The 25879-nt window shown below is 37.7% G+C and overlaps 1 protein-coding gene across 3 annotated transcripts in view; it reads left to right on the top strand.

Annotated features, from left to right (window-relative positions):
• Cdh12 (cadherin 12) overlaps positions 1–25879 on the top strand; it is a 1003328-nt gene that overhangs the window by 945657 nt on the left and 31792 nt on the right. For all 3 annotated transcript variants that reach the window (XM_028868191.2, XM_028868192.2, XM_028868193.2), the window contains one exon: positions 13219–13472. In XM_028868191.2, coding sequence (XP_028724024.1) covers positions 13219–13472 — 254 coding nt within the window. The remainder of the gene's footprint in view (positions 1–13218; positions 13473–25879) is intronic.

Here is a 25879-nt window from a genome sequence, read left to right as displayed (position 1 = left end):
GAGTGATTTGTGTTATATTTTGATCAGGAATCTGGTTTCGTGCTGCCCATGTTCTAAGAATCTGAATGAAAATAAATGTAAAGATAAGGTTTAGTGGAAGCAATAGAAAGGGAGGAGGGAATCTATAAATAGTAATGTCCAAAGAAAGATGTTTGAGAGAAAGATAAATATAGAACGGGAGTGGAAAGCAAACAGCAGAGAAACAGAGAAAGAACAGGGAGGCAGACAGAGAGGAGGGGTGATGGAGTTGGCAGACAACAGCATCCTCAGGGGGTGAGATGTTTAGTTTTGTCAACTTGACATAATACAGAACCACTTGGGAAGGCATTCTCAGTGAGGGGTCCTCTAGGTTAATCTCTGGGTATGTCTGTAGGGGATTTTTGTGAGTATGTTAATTGATATGTGAAGACTGGCTAAGTATGTACAGTACTCTTCCATAGGCAGCAGATTTTAGATTGGACAAGTTTATAGAAAGCAGTTTGAGACTAGTATATGTTAGTATATGCTTTTAACTACTCACTTCTGCTCCTGACTGTGGATACTTGTGACTAGTTGCTTCAAACATGTGCTGTCTTGACTTCCTTGAAAAATGGACATAACCTGGAATTATGAGCCAAGTAAAGGGCTTCTCTATTAAGTTGGTTTCTGTTATGGGAATTTTTAACATAACCAATCAACATATGGAAACTTAACTAAGTTATGGAAGCATAAGTAAGAAAGAAATTGGTATGGAGAAGAAGATTATTGATGTGATGAACCAAAATATGTAAAGATCAGTATGTTAGAATTATTTTGTCAGAGGAATGTTGAAATGTTTGGATATTTGGGAGAGAAAGGCCATTGAATGCTATAAGCAGATTCAAAATTGCTGTTCTAATCAAACTCTGAAAGAGACAAATGCTGAGAGAAGCCTGGCTTATGAGGTTTCAGAGAGGTAAGTGAACTGTGTCACAAACTGAACAAGGGGTGATTTGTGTGATAATTTGATCAGGAATCTGGCTTCATTCTTCCTTATTCTGCAAATTTGAATTAAGATGAATGTAAAGATAAAGGACTTATGTGTTTGAGGATGGAAGGGGGAGTAGGCAAGCTTAAAGACTGGGAAAGGAGAGTGAAGCCAGTAAAGCATTTGTAATTGTTAAGGTTATTAGCTTCATTAAAGAGAAGAGTGGTGTTCTGCACTGGGCAGTAGTAATGTGCTTCCTTTGGGTCTGCACTCACAAGCTAATGCAGCTACAGACTAATGGGTATGGTCTACATCTGGCAAGAGAATGTGACACACCATCCACATAGTACTTATTTTAAAGGGAAAGAAGCAAGTTTAAGGGGTGTGTTGGTTTTAATGTAATTGCTCCCATAATCTCATGGGGAGTGGCACTATTAGGAGCTGTGGCTTTGTTGGAGAGGGTAAGGTCTTTCTAGAGGAAGTGTATCATGTTGGGGGCATGCGCTTTGAGTTTTCCTATGCTCAGAATACCAACCAATGTCTCAGTCTACTTCCTGTTGCCTGCAAGATGTAGCACTCTCAGCTCCAGTACCTCATCTGCCTGCAAGCTGTCATGGTCCCCCTTATGATGACAATGGAGTGAACCTGTGAAACTGTAGCAAGCAACCCCAATTAAATGTTTTCTTTATGAGTTGCCTTGCTCATGGTGTTTCTTCAAAGTAATAAAAAATCCTAACAAAGCCAAAGGTTGTAGAGAGAGCAGATGAGGCTAGGTACTGTGTGGCCAAGTGGGAGTCCCCATGGAAAGGCACTGTCTTTGGGTTTTTGTTGTGGTGATGAAACTGAAACGCCATGACTAAAAGCAAGTTGGGGTGGAAAGAGTTTATTTGACTTATGCTTCCACATCACTGTTTATCATTGAAGAAAGTCAGGACAGGAACTCAACAGGCAGGAGCTGATGCAGAGGCCATGGAGGGGTCCTGCTGGCAGGTTTATTCATCATGGCTTGCTCAGCCTGTTATTTACTGGACTTAGGACCACCCACTGAGGGATGGCACCATACAGCAATGGGCTGGGCTCTTCCCCATCAGTCACTAATTAAGAAAGTGACCTAAAGCTGGATATTATGGAGGCATTTTCCTCAACTGAGGTTTCCTCTCTTCAGATATCTTTTGTCAAGTTGACATAAAATGAGCCAACAAAAGCAGCTATGCATCCATTAAATGTGGCTATGAAGATAAAGTCTCAACTGCAGTGGAGGGATCAAAATATGAGATGTCAGGCTGTAGAGGGTTCACCAAGCTGGGTTGCAGGTATTCAGTGCAGCAAGCCTATATCTAAGAAAGCTGTGTGTGCTTCAGGTGTAAGAGTGGAGGGATGGAAGGATGGTACTGCCTAAGCTCTGAAGTCTAGCATTACGTTATAAGTTCCAGTTGATGGACACTTAGCAGCATTTAGATTTGATATTCTCCCCTCTGGATTTTTATTTCACTTTTGAATGATTATTCGTTACAATTACCTAGTTGTTCTATTTTGAAAAATGATGTTCATCCTGTGCTATCATAAGTCGGAAGTGTGTGATTTTTTTTTTTATTTTATAGAAGCCGATACTGAAGAGATATTGGAGTTATATAAATAATTTTTATTGAAAGTAAATTGTATGCATACAATATATTCTGATCAGGGCTTCCTCTCCATGTTTTCCCAGATTCTCCTAACTTCCTCACACTTCCAACTCTACACCTTATTTCTCTCTTAAAAAAACAGATAGGCAAATAAAAAAAGACAAACAAAAGAGGACAACAAAATGAACAAACTAACAAACAAAAGTAAAAGAAAGAAATGAAAGAGCACAAGAAATGCATAGCATACAGAAAAACATACTGTGAAGGTCTAGACTTAACTTTACAGGCTCCATTTTAGTGAAAGGGCCACCATCTCAGACTACCTGCTGTTCTTAGTTCCAGGAAGGACCTTGGGAATGTGCCATGACAACTCGAACAGATACAGAGCAGTATCCTCCTGCAGACATCTTGTCTGTGGCTTATGGCCCTTAAAGATATCTAGATAATCCTGCTGAGCATTCCAGATAATTAAGTTCAGCAGGTTGTGCCCCATGTCCCTTCTACCCAACCCCAAGTTGCCAATTCCCAGCTTGTGGTGTTTCCCTATAAAAACTCTCTATACCTGGGCTTGTGGCCGCCAGCCACCACATTTCCTCCCATGTGCCGTGTGGTGGCCCAGGTTGAACCTGAATAAAAGGACCCTTATGTGCTTGCATTGGAAACCTACAAGTCCATACCTATTCCAACAAGTCCCTCCACTGGAAGCCTTGCTTGGTTAGAGATGATGGCCAGTTCAGGTGCTGTATCCCTCATTTCTAGACATCTCTGCTAGGGTAACCCTTGTAGATATCCAGGGTGTTTCCATTGCACTAGGTTTCTACCTCACCCCTAATGCCCCCATATCCAATAATCTCTTTTAGTACTCTCCCTCCATCTCTCTGACCCCTTCCCTGATTTCCTCCTCTTCCTAACCCTACCCTCCCCCAGTCAACCCACAAAGTCTATTCTATTTCCCCTTCCCTGGCAGATCCTGGTGCCCCCCGCCCAGCCCATTTTGTTACTTAGTCTCTCTAGGTCTGTGAATTGTAGCATGATTTATCCTTCACTCAACAACTAATATACATTTATAAGTGAGTACATACCATGCTTGTCTTTCTGGGTCTGGGTTACCTCACTCAGGTTGGTTTTCTTTATAGTTTCACCCATTTGCCTACAAATTTCATTATGTCTTTTTTTTCTGTTGTCTTTCAGCTGAAGTATAGATAAAGAAAATGTAATATTTTTTCTTACAATGGAGTATTTCTTCATTGTTCAAAAACAAAAACAGAAACAAAGAAACAAACAAGAAACCCAACATCAACAATAACAAAAACAAAAAAAAAAAGCATTAATTTTTTAAGGACAGTATCAATCTCCGAAAAAATAGAATTTTGAAACATATAATCAATATATTAGTAAGCAACTACTTTAAAGTCGTGATTAGGAGTGCTTAAATGAAAATATAGACCAAAATAGAAGTCTATGCAAATTTCAAATTGTATTATGTCGTAAAATTGGTTAGAATGTTTCCCTTTGCAATCTTAGCATGGAAAACCAATGTAAAGATTTCAGTGAAAAATAAAATTCATAGAAGAGTCACACTTTACATACACTGAATCCATTTAGAAGGTAAAAACTCTATTTGAGAAATGAATATGCACTACTTTTAAAGAAACTACTTTAATTTTGGACTAAAAGATTCTGAGATGCAAGTAAGGAATAAAGCATGAATTTCTTTGAATTTTACAATTCTTTTCTTTTTGTAAAATATCACTTTAGGCTTTAGAATGTCTGTGCTGTGAGGTGCACGTTTTCATTTTTGTTTTATCTTTTATCTCACCCTTGCTTCCTATTTACTACTTTCATTTCCGTCTTCTCCTCTGAGAGGAAGGGATGTAAGTAGATGAATATGATGCTCAGGTTTTATATGAGCTGAGAAGAATGAAGAAGGGCATTTTTATTTATTTTATTTTAAAACTCAACTTTGATTCATTTTATGAAGACTCAGACAGAATGTCATTTCTCTGTCAGCTTAAATCCAGAGTAACACCATGAAACTTTACAAATCTCTCCAAGGCGCATGATATTGATAAAAAGTAAAACAAAATAAGGACACTAACTTGACTCATATCATATTGTACTGAGCTAAGAATAAAAATATCAAAACCCTCTTATACATTGTTGAGATACATAGCAAGAGGAATGATAGCAAAGCAAGAATAAAAATGTCATAAACTTTATTCTCTTATAAAAATTGAGAGGTGGGCCACATTTACAGTAAGAAAATAATGACAGTTTAATGCTACATGAATTATGTTTTATTACTGATGGATAAATGAAAATAAGGTGTGTATTTATTTAATATCTATACAAATAGAAACTAAACTGAGTTAAATCTTTTCAAGACAGAAACTACAAATTTATTCATGAAAAATTATTTTTATCTTGTTTGTATAATTATAATAGTAGAGTGAATATTTAGATTTCTGATTTAATATTCTATATAATTCCACCATAATTCTGTATTATTTCAATAAAGTACCCTTTACCAACTAATAAGTGATCATGCATCTTTGTTAAGTAGAGAATTAAAATGTTATTATTTAGTATAAAATAAGTGACTCTACAAATAGAAAAAATTATAATTGTTATGCTATTGTCTTACTATTTTGCTTGACATTTATGTAAACTATAGATGGCATTAAATGCAAAGCAGAGGGCTTAGTCCTGTCCCATGGGGGCTCCACAGCCACCAGTCCACAGTTCATGGGCTTCCACTAGTGTGGCCAGTCATCTCTGCTCGTCCTCCCATCATGATCTCAATGTCTCTTGCCTGCAGTATTTCTCCTCTTTCTCATCAACTAGATTCCTGGAGCTCAACCTTTTGCCTGGCTGTGGATCTTTGTATCTGCCTCCATGAGTCACTGGACAAAGGCTCTATGATGACAGCTAGGTTATTTGCTAGGCTGGTCACTAGAGTAGACCAGTCCAGACACCCTCTGGACCACTGCCAGCAGACCAAGGTGGGGTCAACCTTGTAGATTCCTGAGAGCCTCCCCAGCACCCTCCCTCTTCCTATTCCCATGATGTCCACATCTATCATGATATCTTCCTCCCTGCCCTCCCACTCTGTCCCTGTTCCAGCTTGACCCTCCATTTCCCTATGTTCTCATTCCCAACTCCTCGCCCTCTGACACCCCCCCCACACACACCCAGTCCACTCATGTAGAGGCTCGAACTGTTGGGGGGCACCCAGGCAGGGGGATCGGAATCTGTCCCTGGTCTATGGGCAGGCTTCTGTAACCCGGTGCCTGTGGTGTGACACCTTGTACAGCCTTGGTGCAGTGGGAAGGGGCTTGGACCTGCCTAGGCTCAGTGTGCTGGACTCTGCTGACTCCCCATGGGAGACCTCGATTTGGGGGATGTGGGGATGCGGGGTGGCTTGGGAAAGAGGACTGGAGGGTGGAAGGAGGGAGGAGGGGGAAACTGTGGATAGAATGTGGAGTGAGTAGAAAATTTCTTAATAAAGAAAAATGAAAGAAAAAATGCAAAGAATGATTTTCAGCATAGGATATTCATGATTTACTGTTTATGGGAACTATAAGCTGGTATTAATGTGTTCTTTTGGGGGCTTTATATTATGTATTTGCTCATTAATCAGTAACTTTCCAAATTCTTCTTCTGTTTATCGATATTGAAGACTTAGATTCTGTGTCATGTAAGTTGGTAGTATAGCACCACCATGTGGTCAATTTGGAGGAAAACAAGAATATGACAAAAGTTGTACATCTGTCATTTCTCTAATCACTGTTTTTTGTTGTTGTTGTTTTGTTTTTTTCTTTTTAATCTACTCTGTAATGTCCAGTTTTAAAGAAAAAATGCTGTAACCTTTGTGTCTATGAATATTATGTTTCTTCTTTAACAAGCATTTGCTTTTGCCTAAGGGGAAAAAAAACACTTTAATTTGTATTGGAGGGATGACTATATGGTTACAAGTGCCCTCTCCTCTTCCAAAGGAGCTGGCAAGAATATGGCAGTTCACAGCTCTCCGTAAGTCCAATACCAGGTGATCCAGTGCAATACACTACCCTCCACAGACACAACATGCATGTGGCAATCAGCCATATATACATGCAAAACATATTTTCTGAGTGTGTGTGTGAAAGAGAGTGTGTGTATGTATGTGTGTATATACAAAAAAATTCTTGATTCAATTTTCTAGACTACTAAGAATTCTCAACTCTAAATTATCCAAAAGTTTGAAACACTCAATGTAGATTTATGTACTATCTCTTAGATTTAAAATTTTTTAACTTTGCTTTAAAATTCAAAAGTATAGCAATGCATATATTCCAACTCTGCTCTCTATAGAAATTTTTTTATGTTTGGAGTTGGGGATATGACTTTCTGACAAGTACATAAAGTATTTTTCGTTTAAGCATGAGGTCCTGGGTTCAGATGCATGTCCGGCTTGCAAATGAGACTAACGCTAATCCTATATAGGTGGTTACAGGAGGATTCTTGTGTTCAATGGCCAGTCAAGTCTAGTTAAATTAGTGAGTTCCAATTTCAGGGATAGAACCTGCCTCCAAAAATAAGATGGAAAGCAACAAAGGAAGACATCTTCCATGGACCTCTGTCCTTCATTTTCACGTATAAATACATGCACATACATCTTCACACAGATATACATGCATTTATGAAACTGCCTAATGTAATCATAAACACAAACACAAGAGAAGTATTCCTACTCATATTTTCTCTTTTCCACTTCCTAAAGCACGAATCTAGCAAATCTCTTAGGCTGCTTTCAGTGCCCTGGACCTGCCTTTGCCAGAAGGACGTTAGCTTGCCTGGTGTTTCTTCTGAGTCAGGGTTAAAACTCCACTATCCAGCCTGTATTTTTACCTCAGCCTGCATCGTTCCTCATTTCTACCTTGCGCTGGCTTTTCTCCAAGCCTTTCTCCTTACTTTTCCTTTTTATTCTTTACTCCAAAAGTGAGTGTATGGAGCTCTATCTGTACATTCCGTGTGAGTCGTTTTCTAGCATTCAACACAGCAAAGTACAGAGGAAGCAGCACAGCCTCTGTTGCCATTTTTGGCATATTCAACAGACACAGATAAGTAACATTTCAGTACACCAGAGTGATCGCAATTCTGTACCTCATTCTTTCTGCAAAGAAAGCCCTGCAGGAAGAATGTCTTCATCAATCTTTTCCCTACCTCTTTCTTTCTTCCCCAAATGCAAACACTTCATTCTAATTCCTATGATGCATGTGGTACATACATTTAAAATGGTTGATTCCCGTTATATTTGATGTGCCCCAACATAGTTCACCAATCTGTAGTTTTTCCCCATGAACAAATAAATATCGCTGAAGTACACAGAAGGTTTTAAATTTCCACTGGCTAAAAGAGTATTTTATGTTGGTTTACTGTTCTCATTCTTGGCATATTGATTTTTGTTTTTAATCACATGAACTACAAAGTTAGCTATATTTTGCAAATATTAAAAAATAAGTTGGTAAACAAATGGAAACTGTGTGGTTCAAAGAATAAATTTGTTTCAGACATATGCAGCTTGCTTTAAATCATAAGTTTAAAAAGAATAGACATTCTGTCCCATGAGGAAGGTCTGTTTTAGGAAATGATTTATACTGTATATAAAAAAGATATATATGTGTTTTACTCAAAACATACAGTATTTAATTAAAGTTTTTGTCATTTTTAGGAAAATTTTCACTAAAATCTGTACACAGAAGGACAGAAGGCTCTCACAATTCTGTCTTTGATTTGGTTTGCATTGTGTCAACTACTGATGTATTTTAATATTATTGTCATTAATTGCAGTCATTGGACTAGTGTCCATTAATTTTCAGTTAATTTGTTAAAACTGCCGATATATGGTAGTATTGTAATAAATGTGGAATCTAGTAAAAAATGTTTTCATAGAAAAAAAATGAAGGAATATCTAATGAGTAGTTTTGATTTAAGATTGTTGCATCAAGCTTCCTAGAATATGTATTTCTTAAATTACATAATTTATTTAGAAAATATTTTGCCTGAAAATTTTGTTTTTAACTGTATATATATGCATATGTACAAATAACTTTTTCTGAAAATTTTATTGTACATATATTGTACATAATATACATATATTATGCTGAAATGCATGTAAATTTTGTTAAAAGGAAAAATTATACTTCAAATGTTCAAATATCAGTCTATTTCTCCCTTACAGGGACATTCTCACCTGATATTGAGATATCTATTCTTTATCAAGTGCTTGATCACATTTTATTGAATTGTTAATTTGAGTCCTTGCACAGTGATTATGAAAAATGCAGTCTCTTATGTGTCTTTCCAGACAAAGACTGAGATTACTGGCCATAAAACTAAGTCTTTGAAACTGTGTTTCTTTTCAAAACCAACTTCTTTCTGAATGCCTTATCTTTATTGTCCAGGCAGAGTAGTAAACTTACTCAGCAAAATTATGCTCCCAATGTCTTTCTGTCGTAGCTCGGTCTGTTATAAATCTGTTTCCAACTCTTTGTCCACAAATGATCAGTTCCATTTTAAATAATGACACCTTCTTATCATGAGTTCCTCAAAAATATGCCATTCTAATGATTATTAAGACTTGTTTGATTCTGCAGGGCAGAATCTTCCTAATTCAGGATGTATTTTTTGTGAGAGTGATTGCTTTATTGTGTTGATGAAAATGATGCATGCTTATCATAAAATCTGAAGCAAGAGGACGAGAGGATGTAAAGATAGGCAAATGATAGTTGCTGTTGGTCAAAGTATTTGTGATGAGTCCTTTATTCAGCACCTCTCAACAGAAACTGTAGTGTGAATTGATGCCAGGATCAGATATGAACCTTAGGGTCTATTTCCATGCATACTATTGCCAGCAGAATTTATTTGCCTGTGGTTTAGTTGTTGAGATTTATTTTGGTGTCAGCTTTTGTCTGTGATCATCCTTAATTTCTATAGTTTCTGTCACTGACAATATGCATGCCATGTCCTCATAAGTAACCTCTAAGAAGGTATGCTATGTCCTCATGAGTAACCTCTAAGAAGGTATGCTGTGTCCTCACCAGTAACCTCTAAGAAGGTAACCTCGCACTATCTTATTTACTTTCTTTCACAACCTTAACAAACTAGGCAAGATTTTCAATCATGTGTCAAATGACTAAGGACCTTACTTACATTTGTACAATATGTTTTTCTTTAAAACTCAATACCTTGTTGGTTGACATGCTACTAAATTCACAGGCCATTCCTCCATTCAGTGGTGGGCCACACAACACAGATGTTGGAGGTCCTTGGAGACAAAGTAATAATGATGATGATGTTGATGATGATGATGGTGATTTTGATGATGATGATAATAATATAATGGAGGCACCTTTGCACTCTGTCTTCTGGATAGAATAATTGATTTTCAAATTCAACAAAAAAGTCAATAATGAAATCCATTGATTTCTATATAACATGTAGAAGCAGGAAATTGGGAAGCCCTTGGAGAGTGACTTACTTAACATTAACACTTTTCACATTCATTGAAGTGATAAAAAAATCTGTACACAATACTCTCCATAGTTTTGGCATAAGAATGTTGAAGGAGAAAGTCACTATAATAATATAGTCTGCCTAATTATTATTTATTTATTTATTTATTTATTTATTTATTTATTTATCTAAGACAATGTTCCTCTGTGTTGCCCTGTATAACAGGCTGGCCTTGAAGTTAGAGATCCACCTGCCACTGCCTCCCCAGTGCAGGATTAACCACCACCCGGTTAATTCTTCCTTTTTATTTAGGGAGGTATTAAATATAGATATTCCATTTCTCAAAAATTGTAGTCTCTTGCTGCATATCTCTCTACATAGCTCCCCCCACCCCTGAAAATCTGGCTATAAATGACGTGTTTCCAGCCAAGGAGAAGGGATATCCTCATCCAAAATCTGATCTCACAATCACTTTCTTACCCTTCTAGAAACATTCTTAAGATCGCGTGAGCTGTGAGTAGTGTCAGCAGGTTTGGTATTTATTTCATATTTATTGTGCATGAATTATATGATGCACTCAACTTCACAAAAATAAATTCCATTACACATAATTTATTTTCTAAGATTCTAAACAAATCTTGATCATTCTGTACTTCTTTTAAATACTAGAACTTTATTGTGATCATTAGAAAATTAAGTTCATTATCTCTGAATTAAGATGGTAGTAAAAAGAGTGAGAAACTCTACTGAGATACAGAACTTTGTAAGAAGAGGTTGCTTAAGGGTCAGGGCCATGAAGAAGAACTCGAGCTAGGGTATTACTGTGGGGGTTCTCTTCAATTTTTTTTCTTTCGAGTTCTCTGATCTCTGCAGGATGTAAGTTTTCAGTAATAAAACCAAAGAAATCCATAGATAAAAATGGGTTATTCTCTGTCTCTCTCTCTCTGTCTCTGTCTGTCTCTGTCTCTGTCTCTCTCTCTATCTATCTATCTCTCAACCTTGACAACTGAATTTTGCCACTGTGTTAGGTCAGGAGTTCTGGGAAAGGAATAGATCAGCCTATCTTCTAAAATAATGAATATTAGAAAATGGAAAAGAATTCAGAAGTCCTCTGTCCTCTGTTTGCCTTGAAATTGACATATCAGTAGGGATCCAAGTTCTTTCAGATAAGTGAAATGTGTAATCAGTAAAAAATAAATTTAAGGCTGATTTGGAAGAAATCTTCATAATTAGACAAGTATAGACATTTTAGTATGTAGGAGAAAACAGGGAGAAAAATGAGGAGGATGTGGTACTCATGCTTACATCCAAAGACAACAGCTGAATCTGTGAGTAGTAATAGAACAAGCATGAGTGATGTACTTGCAGTTTGTTTTCTGGAAAAGCAAACAACTAAGCTAATAAAAATCAGTGTTTGTGAAGTAGTCATTAGTGATTGTTATCTTCAGTTTTGTATTACTTAACACATCCACAATTTTAAGCATTTATAAAAATGAATACATTTAATTGAATTCACATGTACTCCATTCCATCTTTTGTTTGTTTGTTTGTTTTTTGAGACAGGGTTTTCTGTGTAGCTTTGTGCCTTTCCTGAAACTCACTCTGTAGCCCCAGGCTGGCCTCGAACTCACAGAGACCCACCTGCCTTTGCCTCCAGAGCGCTGGGATTAAACGCATGCGGCACCACCACCTGGCTCCCTTCCATTTTATATATAATTCTCTTTCAGATCTCTCTAATGGCACATGGTGAATAACTTGTCACTTCTTAGAAAGTATTAATTATATGTTATGGCTTTATTCTAGAATATGCTGAAAGCAAAGCGATATGATATACCACCAACTTAACACCCCATAAAAAGAAAGGTGTGGAACTTCCTTTTTATAAATTTTAATTACATTATTACAAATTTAAATTCTACTCCAACCCTTTTGTTTTTCATGAAGACCCTTCAAATATTTGAAAATTTTTGTCTCCCATGTCTTCGGCTAATTTTCCCCAGCTAAACATTCTCATAATTATGGCAGTTTCTTCTTTCTTCAACATGAGTGATATTTGTCACTTTTTCTAGGCAAATGGTTGCCTTTTTGGCTTGCATTGACTCTACTATGTAGCCCACACTACTCTTGAACAGGAGATCGTGTTACTTTTGCCTTCCAAGTTCTTGGAAGGATGGTAACTGTGTGTCACCAACCTGGCTTTAAAAAAAAAAAAAAAAAAAAAAAAGCAACTTCACACAAAAAGCTGAGTGTGAAGAGTCCCACTTGTCATCCCAGTGATAAGGAAACTGAGACAGGTGGATTGCCAGTTCAGAGCCAGCCTAAGCCACATAATGAGATCCCATGTCTACTGCCACTGGCTCCTCCCACAACATGTCCCAGTGCCACAGTGATCCTAGACCTCAGTGTTTTTAGAGATATGGAAATGAAAGAACTGGTATTTGAAAGTGGGAACAACTAAACTGAATACCAGTGCATATGCATGAATGATTTCTTTTGTTACTTTCAAGATCACCCATAATTTACTAATGCATTTGAAGTCAGAATTCTTGGTGATGTGTTCTGATGATACAGTGTAGCACACACTGATTTGATACATAACTCTGAGACTTCAAGCAACTTTAGTAACCATTGTTCCTACTTTAAATTTTTATAGTTAATAAAATACTGCTCATTCAAGACTTTTAGCAGAAAATGGTAGCCATGGAAAAATAAGAAAAGCAAATAGCTAGCATTCTATATGCACCTGGAATCTAAATAATCAGCTAATCCAATTTCATCATTGCTCTATTTTTTCCAATCTACTTTTGTCCAGTAGATGTCAGTATTGGATAAAAGCAAAATAGCATTTCCCTTACTATTTGCACATTGCTTAGGAGAAACATGAGTTGCCCTGTCTACCTTGATGTGCACATGTAGATTTTGTCAATTCTATGTACTTAGATAATTAACATTATAGGTTACTTCTATACGCCGTTGATCTTTAATGTTATTAAATATTTACCTTGTGTTTCCTCTGCCCTGTGTTTAGCAAGAAGAGGAGAAGATGAAACAGGTGTAATTAATTGGGAGCAGCTGGAAGATTGCTTAGAAACAGCTTCACTATTTCTGTTCAGATCTGTATAAACATAATTCCTCATTTTGTCCTTATCACAGCCTCTGGATTTTGAAACGAAGAAGGCATATACTTTCAAAGTAGAGGCCTCCAACCTTCACCTTGACCACCGCTTTCACTCCGCTGGCCCCTTTAAAGACACTGCTACGGTAAAGATCAGTGTGCTGGATGTGGACGAACCTCCAGTGTTCAGCAAGCCACTGTACACCATGGAGGTTTATGAAGACACTCCTGTGGGGACCATCATTGGTGCTGTCACAGCCCAAGACCTCGATGTGGGCAGTAGCGCTGTTAGGTAAGAATAACAATTTTTAATGTGCATTAGACAAACGAAACTCAATCAGCAGGAGAAAGCAAACTCCATCACTAAAGGTGCTGCCCAGGAAGAGCAGATCGTGCCCCACAAAATTTAATGAATTCTTATTACTGTGAGGATGGAAGTATTGCCATAGAAATTGAATACAAACAACCAGCACAAATCCTTGTAATACTGTTTGCCGCGATGTAATGGTGGACATATCACTCAAATTAACAAGCCACGTTTTCATTTATAAAAGGTTCTGAGCAAAGCAACATCAAATCATTCACAAGATTATTGATTGGAGAATTTCAAGACAAGAATCCCTTAGGAAAGGAGACACAAATATCCCACCTTTAACATTGTAATCAAAATCACCAACCTTCCTTTCCTTCTCACATGCCAAATTATTTCAAATGCACATCCCCCAAACTCTTAAATGATCCCATAATCAACCCAAGAGTCTAACATCTAATTTCTCCTATAAATAGCCACTAAACAAGACATAGAGATTCGTGGTTGGAACCATTCTAGCAAGTTCTCTAGCTGTGAGTCTTTGAACCTAAATAAGCGATGAGGTTTGAAAATATGTGGCATGTTAGGGATGGACCAGGTACTCCTATTCCATGTATAAAAGAGGGAAGGAAATAGCAGTGTTACCTGCATGGTTCCAAATGCTAGCAGGAGGAAGTCCACTGGACTTTGCAGATTTATTAGGAACAACTTTTCTTCAGATCTGGGCTTCTTTATATGACAGATTTGCTGAGTCTGGAGTCTTCTAGATCCATTGGAATGATCCACAGTTCATACCACTTCAAAACTAGTGTCCCCTCTGTGACTTTCTGTGTCAGCGCCACCTAGGTATTGTAGCTAGAGTTTTTCTGGTCCTGCCGGGCCCATGATCAGGACAAATCTCTCTCACTCACCAGTCCCATAGCTGCTCAGACCCAACCAAGTAAACATACAGAGACTTGTATTGCTTACAAACTGTATGGCCGTGGCAGGCTTCTTGTTGTCTAGTTCTTCTATCTTAAATTAACCCATTTCCATTAGTCTATACTTTGTCATGTGGCTCGTGGCTTACCGGTACCTTATATCTTGCTTGTCATAGTGGCTGCTGGGAGCATCTCTCTGCCTCAGCCTTCCACTTCCCAGAATTCTCTTCTCTGCTTGTCCCACCTATACTTCCTGCCTGGCTTCTGGCCAATCAGCATTTTATTTATACAGAGTGATATCCACAGCATAGGTATATAGTATAGGTAACAACTGCAGAATAATTTTAAACTCCCCAGCACTGTGTTTTTCCTTGGCCTTGGGTATTACTGAAACCATTTCACAAGTAGACATGCCTTCCATTGCTCATGATGCTGAATTATATCTGATTTCCTTCTTCAAGAAAGTCACATGCATTTGAGTAAATAGATCAGTGATCTGGTTCTGTTTGAGAAGTCTTGTACTTTTCCTGAATTTTTCTCATGTCTCTGTTTTTGTTAATCCCAGTGTGCAGTGATTCTTCTGTAACATTTCCTTCTCTGATTGTCATGATGGGTGAAATCCTTTGTTCATTCCAAAACAAAGTTCTTTAGTATGTGATCAAAAGAATAACCCTCAACGATTCTTCTGAAATTCATTTTTTTATAATATATTTTTTCCTTTTTGTAATATGCAAAGGCTAAACTATTAAAATTTTATATACTGATATCCTTTTGCTTAACAATTCATTTTCAATTAATTTGTCTCCTTTGATGTTTGTATAAGTATAGACTCACAATCTAATTCATAATAATGTGGTTCTTATTAAATCTATGACACATACTGAGTTTTGTATCTTCAAAGTTGTATCTTTTGATAGGAGAACATTGTGACCTGAAAACTTCTCCAAAATTCTCTACACATGGCCACATGAATTGAAACTGCTTTGGTATCCAATAATGTTTTTGTCTGTTTGCCTGTCTCTCTCCCTCTCTCTCTCCTTTCCTACATTCCTCCCCCTCCCCCTCTCTTCTTTCTTCTCTTTTAATGTCACCCATGGAATAGTATTGTAAAGCATTTCCTCTAACAGAAATTGTTATTTATGGATTATTTTTTGTTGAAATTACAAGTTAGTTACATTTGTCCATTCCCTTTGTCCTTCCAACTACCCCATGTACTGTTCTCTACTCTCTTTCATATTCATAGCTTCTTCAATAATACATTTCTTATTTATCTGTAATACGTCATCAGATTGGCTTTATCATTTGTGTTCAACCAAGACATTGCTCAAGGCCTCTGGATACTCGCAACAAAGATAGAACCTTTTTCTAAAGTTACCCAATTTTTTCTCTTCCATTAGACCACTTATCAAAATCATTCCACATATCTATACATTATAGACATTCAAAGTTCTTTCAGACCCTGGACATCTTTTAGTTAGGGACCTGTTACAAAGGCACCTGCCACTTGGTACCAGTTTGCTTTCTGACCATTTCAGTTTTCTATGACAGAGCCCTGTAACATTTGAAGCAAGAAACATTTCCATGGCACAGTCAGGAAACTTTGATGTCCGTAACCCAAGTGAAGGTAAATACAGCATCTTGGTAGCATCCCCATCTTCCTCTGCTGCATGGTCTTCTTGTATTCATAAAATGAAGTAAGGAGCAGCTCCTCCAAGTTCTAAACAGGTCAATTAACAGGCTGGAGAAATGGCTCAGGAGTATTTTGACATAAGAATGTGTGTGTGTGTGTGTGTGTGTGTGTGTGTGCGTGTGCGTGCACGTGCGCAGATGTGAAGTGTGTATGTGTGCATGAAAGCAAACATGTGCATGCATACATGAGCATTTATGAGCATATAGAGGAAGAGAAAGATGCCCAAGTATCTCTCTATTACTCTCTGCCTTATTTTCTTAAGAAGCAATTTCTCCATGAACCTGTATGTAGTCTTGTGGCAGCACGTGTGAGTGATCATACTGTCTTCAACTGTACCGAGCAGAGGATACGAATATGCATTAGCATACTTATTTTCATATTTTGTTGTTGTTTCTGTTTGTTCTTTGTTTATTCTGTATGAATAACGGGATCTCAACTCGGGTTCTCATGCTTGTTAAGCAAGCCCCCAAATAATGACATAGAGACATATTATTAATTATGAAAGCTCACTCAGCCTTAGCTTAGGATAGTTTCTAACTAGCTCTTATAACTTAACATAACGCATTTCTATTAATCTACATGCTGCCATGTGGCTCATGGGTTTTTAATCTCTCCTCCTATGTGTTCTGTTTCCTTTATGTCAGGCTGAAAACTCCACCTTCCTTCTTCCCCATGACCACTTTGCAACACAAATCTTCAAAGGTCTTATTAAAAGAAAAACCTGGAGCTAGGTATTGGGGTGAATTCTGAAAGACCAGAGAAGCAGAACAAGCCACAGCTAACCTCACCTCACCAACTTCTCAGCCAATCTTGTTTCTTCAGACAGGAAGACTCTGAGTCCTCAACCAAATGGATCTCAGCTGAATTGCTGTTAAAAGCCTAGGACTTAAAGGGCTCTAGTTCTTGGTTTTCATGCCCTATATACCTTTCTGCATCCTGCCTTCACTTCCTGGGATTAAAGCTGTGTGCCACTATTCCTTGCTCAGTTTCCAGTGTGGCTTTGAAATCAAAGAGATCCAGATGGATCTTTGCCTCTGGAATGCTAGATTAAAGGCATGTGCTACCACTGCCTATCCTCTATGTTTAATATAGTGGCTGTTCTGTTCACTGACCCCCAGATAAGTTTATTGGGTTGCACAATATATCAACCACACCACTCTGTTCCCAGAAATCCTGCCTAAACTCTTTCTGCCTACCTACTGGCCATTCAGCTCTTTATTAAACCAATCATAGTGACAAATCAGTGTCAAGGAATATTCCACAACATGTCTTGTGTTCAAGAGAGAACTCTAAAAAGTACATCTGACTTATGTAAGGGGAGAGAAACAATTACTGGTCAGTGTTCATTTCAGTACAAATCCTCTCCAGGTTCTTCATTGGAAACAAGCTATATTTTTATACATGTTATCATTACAACACCTTTAAAATCTACACAAAGACACAGTGGTGGGCGAGAGATTCACAATACCATTATCTATTGGTATGCTGTCGTTTGTCAGTCATGTTGCTGAAGCCCTTATCACTCTGACTTATTTTGTTGTCAGTAGGAAACATCTGATGAAGAGATTGATCTTAATTTTTGTAGAACATAAATGGTTATTGTAACAGGCTTTCTTTTGAGCCACCTACCAACTCGTAAATCATGACACAGAGACTTTTGAATTCATTTTGAATGCTAGGGCTTATCTTAGCATTTATTTCTTGCTAGCTCTTATAACTTAAATTATCCTGTTTCTCTTCATCTATGGTTTGTCTTGGGGCTTTTTACCTTTCTTTCTGTGTGTCTTACTTCCCTGCTTCTTCCAATAACTAACTGGCTGGTGACTGCCTGGCTTCTGGCCCCAGACATGTCTCTCTCTTTCTCCCCATTCTCTTCTTCTCTCCTCCTATTTATTTTTGGCCTGCCAGTCCCACCTATCCCTCTCCTGCCTGGCTATTGGCTTTTCAGCTTTTTATTAGACCACTCAGGTGCCTTAGTCAGGCAAGGCAAAACAGCAGCCCATCTTCACATAATTTAAAGAAATGCAGCATAAATAAAAGTAACACTCCTTTACATAATAAACACATACAGCATAAACAAATCTAATACATGTTTGCCTAGTTAAAGTAATATTCTGCAACAGGTTATTGCAGAAATGTTAAATGTATATAACAAACATGGAAATGTAACTATCATTAGAAATAATGAACAGTTCAGTAAATGAACGTTTATGTTCATTGGGGCACAGTATATCTAGAGTATACATGAAATTCTTTAATGCATTCCTTGGATGCTGTGTTTAGAACAGTGGCAAAGCATGATGCACACAGGACCAAAAGTATAATTTCAAATTCTTCAGAACTGAAAAAGGCAGGAATTCTGTAAGTGAACTATATCAACATATAATAGGATAAACTTTCAAATTTGAAAACACTGAATCGTGACTCTGTGAGAGAAACAAGAGAAAAGCATATTTTAGAAAACTCCTTGTGCAGCTGTGTCTTTAGCTTTTGTCACAGATACCCCCATCTGGCTGTCCTACTGTAAGTTAACTAAAGTGGTATCCTCATATTTGCTTCTCATGAGAAGCACTAACTTCCCCAAAACAACAGGCACAGATGGAGCTGATTGATCCCTGTGAGGAGTTGTCAGAAGACAGATTTGTTCTTGAATGACATGAAACCTGTCTTAGTTCCATTTCCTTGGAGTAAACAAGAAACTTGGATCATGTCAGTTAAAGAAACATGGGCCCTGAGTCATATTTTTGTGTAAATATATGCTTGCGCATTCATGAATAATAGTGAAAAAAATATGTTCTTAGAACTATAAAGCTGAATGTTATGCCATATTAAATAATTTTCTGTTTATGTGTTTCACTTTTTGTTTTATTATTATTTTTATTTATTTTATATACAGTTTCCCTTCCCTCCGCTCCTCCCATTCCCTGCCCTCACCTCTTACCCACACTCCCCCCATCCATTCCTCCCATGGGAGTCAACAAAGCAGGACACATCAAGTTGAGGCTACATCAAGCTCCTCCCCTTGCATCAATGCTGGATGAGGCATCCCACCATAGAGAATAGGTTCCAAAAGGCCAGCTGAAGCACCAGGGTCAGATCCTGATCCTACTGCTGGGAGCCCCACAGACAAAGCTACCACCATAGTCACACACATGCAGAGGGCCTAGGTTGGTCCTATGCAGACTCTCTAGCTGTTACTACAGAGTCTATGAACTCCCATGAGCTCAGGTCAGCTGTCTCTGTGGATTCTCCTGCCATGACCTTGATCCCCCTCTCATAACCCCCCCCTTCCTCTCTTCACTGACCTTGGCCCCAGTGCTTAGCTGTGCATCTGCTTCCACCATGTCCTAGATGAAGGCTCTTTGATGACAATTAGGGTAGACCAATCTAATTACAACAGATGACCAGTTCAGACACCCTCTCCACTGTTGCTAGTAGTCTTAGCTGGGATCATCCTTGTGGATTCTTGGGAGTTTCCCTGCCACCTGGCTCCTGCCTAATCCCCCTTTATCCTCCATCATGACATCTCTTTCATTAATCGACCCCCTCCATCCTGACTCCAACCCCCCCAACCTGATCCCTCATGTACCCATTCCCTCCCTTGCAAGTTTACAAAGGAGATCTCTTCTATTTCACCTTCCCAGAAAATCCATGCGTTCCTTCTTGTGCCCTCCTTGTTACCTAGCCTCTGTGGGGCTGTGGATTGTAGCCTGGCTGTCCTTTAGTTTATACCTCATATCCACTTACGAGTGAGTACATGCCAAGTTTGTCTTTCTTGGTATGAATTATCTCACTCAGAATATTTTTTTTCTAGTTCCATTTATTTGCCTACAAATTTTATGATGTCATTGTTTTCTACTGCTCAGTAGTACTCCATTGTATATATGTACCACATTTTCTTTATCCATTCTTCAGTTGAGGGTCATCTAGGTTGTTTCCAGGTTCTTGATATTATAAATAAGGCTGCTATGAGCATAGTTGAGCACGTGTCCTTGTGGTATGATTGAACATCCTTTGAGTATATGCCCAAGATTGGTATAGATAAGTCTTGAGGTAGATTGATTCCCAATTTCCTGAGAAACTGCCATATCAGTTTCCAAAATGGCTGTACAAGGGTGCACTCCTACTATCCATGAAGTGTTCCACTTGCTCCACATCCTCTCCAACATAAGCTGTCATTACTGTTTTTGATCGCGGCCATTCTGACAGGTGTAAGATGCTAGCTCAGAGTTGTTTTGATTTGCATTTCGCTGATGGCTAAGGATATTGAACAATTCTTTACGTGTTTCTTGGCCATTTGAGATTCTTCTGTTGAGAATTTTCTGTTTAAATCTGTACCTCATTTTTAATTGGATTACTTGGTATTTTGATATCTAATTTCTTGAGCTCTTCATATAGTTTGGAGATCAGCTCTCTGTCAGACATGGGATTGGTAAAGATCTTTTTTTCCCCATTGTATTGGCTGCCATTTTGTCTTCTTGACAGTGTTCTTTGCCTTCCAAAAGCTTTTCAGTTTCAGGAGTTCCCATTTATTAATTGTCAATCTTAGTGTCTATGCTACTGGTGTTATAGTCAGGAAGTTGTCCTGTGCCAATTCATTCAAGACTATTTTCCACCTTCTTTTCTATCAGGTTCAGTGTAACTGAATTAATGTTGAGGTCTTCGATCCACTTGGACTTGAATTTCATACAGTGCAATAGATATGGCTATATTTGCATTCTTCTACACGCCAACATCTAGTTATGCCAACACCATTTGCTGAATATGCTTTCTTTTTTCCATTGTATAATTTTGACTTCTTTGTAAAAATCAGATGTTCATAGGTGTGTGGATTTACCCTGGGGTCTTCAACTCAATCCCATTTATCTGTCTGTCTGTTCTTATGCTAATACCATGCTGTAATAATCCATGGCTATAGTTACTTTCCTCTTCTGATATTATTATAAGTTTTACCATCATCATCATCATCATTATCATCATCATCATCATCACCATTATCATTTCTGGTCAGATCAGTAACCCAAAAACCAAGTCCCTTTATCAAAACCTGATCTAGCTTCATAGAAACGATCACTTTGATTTAGTCTTCAGCATATAGAAGATGGGAGGCCTTTCCTCCCATCTTCACCAGCAGCCCAGCTGTGCTCGTTTCTTCCTACTTTCATTTGTCTAGTCTTTGTCTTTTGATGTACTGTGTTAGTGATCTTCTATCACTGTGACTAAATACCTGGACACCTCAATTTCAGGGAGAAAGGAGATTTTCAAATTAGGCTTAGTTGGTTCTATGTTTCATTGCTGTGGCGACTTCTGATGAAGATCTCCTAGTTAGGCAGGACTGCTCATCCCAGGTCATCCGGGATTCAGAAAAAGAGACAGAAATGGGCCACAAAGAGAAATACCAATCAATGTCATGTTCCAAGATCTGCTTTCTTTAGTCATTCCCTAACTCCTAGTACCCCATCAATCTATGAGTTCCAATGATGAATCTTCAATCCTTATGATACATTCATCTCTTACTATTCTATGAGCGAGCAAGTAAGCATTTAGTATATAGGCCTTCAGGGAACAATTGAAAATTCTAACCATAAGATAGTCCAGTTTCCCATCACTGATACGTATTTTTAGTGGTTCACCTTGTCATTCTGAAGTTTCTAGAAAAGGATTATCTCATGAGACCCATAAACATAGGATAAGCATATCTACTAATCTTGAGCATCATATCTAATATACTAGACATTTTAGCACCAGTGTAAAAATCTAAGCACCTCAAACAAACAACAGAATTTTGGAACAGAAGAGGCCGAGCTTACCAAATGCCTTCCTAAAGTTGTTTATATAATTAATAATTTACTTATTCAATGTGAAAAACAAATATTGGAAAATAACTCACAGTTTTTCACATGCTTATGTGAGATTTTTGTGATGATAAAAAAGGGCAAGAACTTATATAAGGTGTTTTTATTACATTTTTGCACCTTCTAAGAACTGTGCATGTGACTTATTGTGTTGTTTTTCCCATCAGTATAGAAGCTCCACTAGGGGAGTTGTGTCTAAACACTGCTTCTGATGGAGTCCACACATCTCAAATATATCCTGGCGTATCATAGGAGTCAAGAGACTTCATTAAATGAATGTCATGCTTTGTGTTAATAATTTCACCTAGCCAGTAAAATAACTAGTTTGTTTTGTATTTTAGACTTACACGTTATTTGAAGTCTTTGAGTGTTTTTCCTGCATATATCTTTACCATGTGTGTGTCTGACACCTGAAGGCCAGAGGACAGCTGATCCCAATCTAAAGTCATGAATGGCTGAGTGAAAATGCTGTTAAGCACTGACCCAAAATTCTCTACAAGGGCAACCAATGCACTTAGCTGCTACGTCTTCTCTCCAGTTATGAGTGTTTTCACAAAGATAGAAAACCATGGAGGAAGCTGTCAAGATTTCAGTATTTCAACTCTTGGATTTATGTAAACAATTAAGATTGTCTCTAATAATTAGCTTAGAAATTATTCTGAGGAAAATCACAATTGTAATTTGCACAGATAGTTTGTATATAATCAACTATTTTTTATACACACACACACACATTCTTTCTCTTTCTCCCTTTCTCTCCCTCTCTCTCTCTCTCTCTCCCTCTCTCTCTCTTTCTTTTTTCTTTTCTTCCAGCAGGCTCTTAATACATATTCTTGGATGTCCTGGAAGTCATCATGTAGTTTAGGCTGACCCTGAACTCAGAGATTGATCTTCCTGCCTTTGCCTGCCTTCTGCTGCTGCTATAATTAAAGTCACTCACCACCTTGCCCAGCTCTCATACACATTTAAGATTTTATTTATGTTTGAGATTATAATAAAATCACAACACTTCTCTATTCCCTTTCCTAACTCCAAACACACCCATATACTCCTCTTGCTTTCTTTCAAATTCATTGCCTCTTTTTTTCAGCAATCGTTTTTTTATATGCACATATGTATATACATATATATTCCTAAATACATGAATACAACCTGCTCAGTCTTCATAATGTTATTCATATGTGTGTTTTCAGGGCTGACCTTTGGTGTTTAACTAATTGGTGTGTTTTTCCATAGAGAAAACTCTTTCTCCATCTCTCAGCATTTCTTGGTTGCCTGTAGTCTTTTGTGTATTGGTGAAACCTTGGGGATATTTTGATGGATCTAACATATATACATCACATTAAATTTTACATTATAAATGCTGTAGGAAAGAGATAATATATACAGTGCTTAAAATATACTATATTATCTTGATAACATTTTAATTTGTCTTATGACTTCATTTTAATATCTACTTATATTGTCAGTATTTTAATTCAATAGAAAAAAATTCTATCTTCTAAATAATAAAATATAGTGTGTGAAAAACTTCACAGACCATAATCCAGGAAAGTGGTCTCTGTAAGGATGAATTTTTAATGTTTACACTAAGAAAAAATATATCTTGGTTTCTGTGACAGAAACTATTATTTCTGGATTATTTCATTATTTATAAATAAAACTAACCACTTACATTTAACAACAACTTAAAGTGATTCCACTAAAACATATATTATGTATTCTTAAATCATTTAAAAGTGTGCAGGAAATAAACTTACAAACACTATCCAAAAATACTGGATAGTGGGAAAAGAGAGACACTGTGGATAAATTGTTAGTGTGCTTAAATGGTAAGAAAAGGAAAGTAGAATTTAGTATGAAGTACCTCAAAGGCACTCAAGGAAAAGGAAACCATTAAGACAGCTTGTAATACAGAAACTGCAGCAGTAGCTGAATGTGCTAACCTCTGGGGTAGTTTGCTCTGTGTGACTTGTCACTACTATGCTATTCTTAGTGTTTAAGATCCCCGAGAGAATTATTGTTCTGAGTCAGTTTTTGCATGAAGTCTACTTCCAAATGTGCTGATGGCATTTAATTTCTTTCCATTAGCTGCATTTATGGCCGCTATACAACAGGGAGATTCCTTTACTAAAACAAATAAATACCTGAAGAATATATTAGAACAACATTTTTTTTCTAAGAAAATGAAGATTGACCAGAAAAAACTCTGCTAAAACTGTGTAGCATATAGTCCATGAATATGAAAACATTCATGTGCTTGATGTGAGATTCTAGGCTGTTCACTTGAGTGTCAGATCAGATATGAGGAGTTAGTTGGGAGGTCAATTGGTCATCAGATACTCAGTGTTGATTTTGAATTGGAGGAACAAGGGTGATTCCAATTCATCGGCCAAGCAAAAACATATGTGAACAGGACAAATTAGCTGAATCTACTTGGGATGGTGGGAAAACTGCTATTAAAGTGTCAGCTTGGAGTATGAGTTTGTGTGGTTGGGCCAGGATCTTGTGTATTCCCCTGAGTAGGCCTGCTTACAGAGTGAATGACAGAGGCAGCCTGTAGGTTGCTGATAGTGTGAGCAGGTGATGCTCTAGGGATGCTCTAGGTTGGGTCTGAACATAAATGTGCATCCCAGACTAGGCCTTACACCAATTAAATGACTAAGAAATTAATTATATTGATAATAACTGACCTTCAATATAAAATGACTTCAAAATATCTAATTTGTATTGGTTACAATGGAGCAAATTGCTCAGATTTCTTAAACATTCCCCTGACCTTAATTTAAAGAGGGACTAGTCATTTTTGTGATATCAAATGATGGCTTCAATAAGGATAGGGATATTTTTGAACAAACATTTCCAGATTCCAGTGTAGCACTTATGATTTGTCTGCTACTTAAATTTGTTTGAAGTATACATTATTATTTTTTTCTGTTGCTGTGATAAAACACCATGATCAAAACCAACTAATGGAAAAAAATGTTTATTTTTGCTGATGGATCCAGAGGGTAAGAATTCCATCATCACAGGAATCCAAGGCAGCCAGAGCAGAGAGCTGAGAGCTCACATCCTCAACCATCAACAGGAATTAGGAAGAGAACAAACTAGAAATAGAATGAGGCCATATGCCGTCAAAACCGATCTCCTGGGATGTAGCTTCTCCCTTAAGGCCACACCTCCTGAAATTCACCAAACAGTGCCACCAGCTGGGGACAAAGTCTTCAAATACCTAAATCTATAGAGAACATTCTTATTCAAACAACCACAGAGTATTTATCTGAAATTTTATTTGCTTTATATTTCTTTTTTGTTTATTTTATTTTTTTGCTAAGAATTTTTTCATTCATTTTACATACCAATCAAAGATCCTCATCTTTCCTCCTCCAACCCCTCCCAGCCTCCCTCCAACCCATCCCCCACTCTCCCTCCTCAAGAAGTCAAGGTTTCCCATGGGGAGGCACATCCAGTACAGGCAAGTCCAAGCCCTTCCCCGTGCCTCAAAGCTGCACAAGGTGTCCCATTATTAGATCAGTGAATACCCTAACTGTCATCATAGAACTTTTCTCCAATGACTGATGGAGGATGATGCAGAATTTCACAGCCAAACACCAGACAGAGCTCCAGGAGTCCAGTAGGAGAGAGAGAGGAGGGATTCTATGAGCAAGTGTATCAGGATCATGATAGGGAAATCTGCTGAGACGACCAAACCAAACTAGTGGGAACTCATGAAAGTTGGATCAATGACTGTGGAGCTTGCATGGGACTGGACTAGGTTCTCTGCATGGTGAGACAATTGTGTAGCTTGATCTGCTTGGGGGGGGGGCTGGCAATATAATCAGAATCCATCCCTAGTGCATGAGGGGGCTTTTTGGAGCCTATATTTTATTTTTACATTCATAATTTTCAACAGTTTATTAAATA

This window comes from Peromyscus leucopus, chromosome 11, assembly GCF_004664715.2.
Source record: "Peromyscus leucopus breed LL Stock chromosome 11, UCI_PerLeu_2.1, whole genome shotgun sequence".
Taxonomy (NCBI): Eukaryota; Metazoa; Chordata; class Mammalia; order Rodentia; family Cricetidae; genus Peromyscus; species Peromyscus leucopus.
The sequence above is the reverse complement of the archived record's forward strand: the minus strand, read 5'-3'. Positions and strand labels throughout refer to the sequence as shown.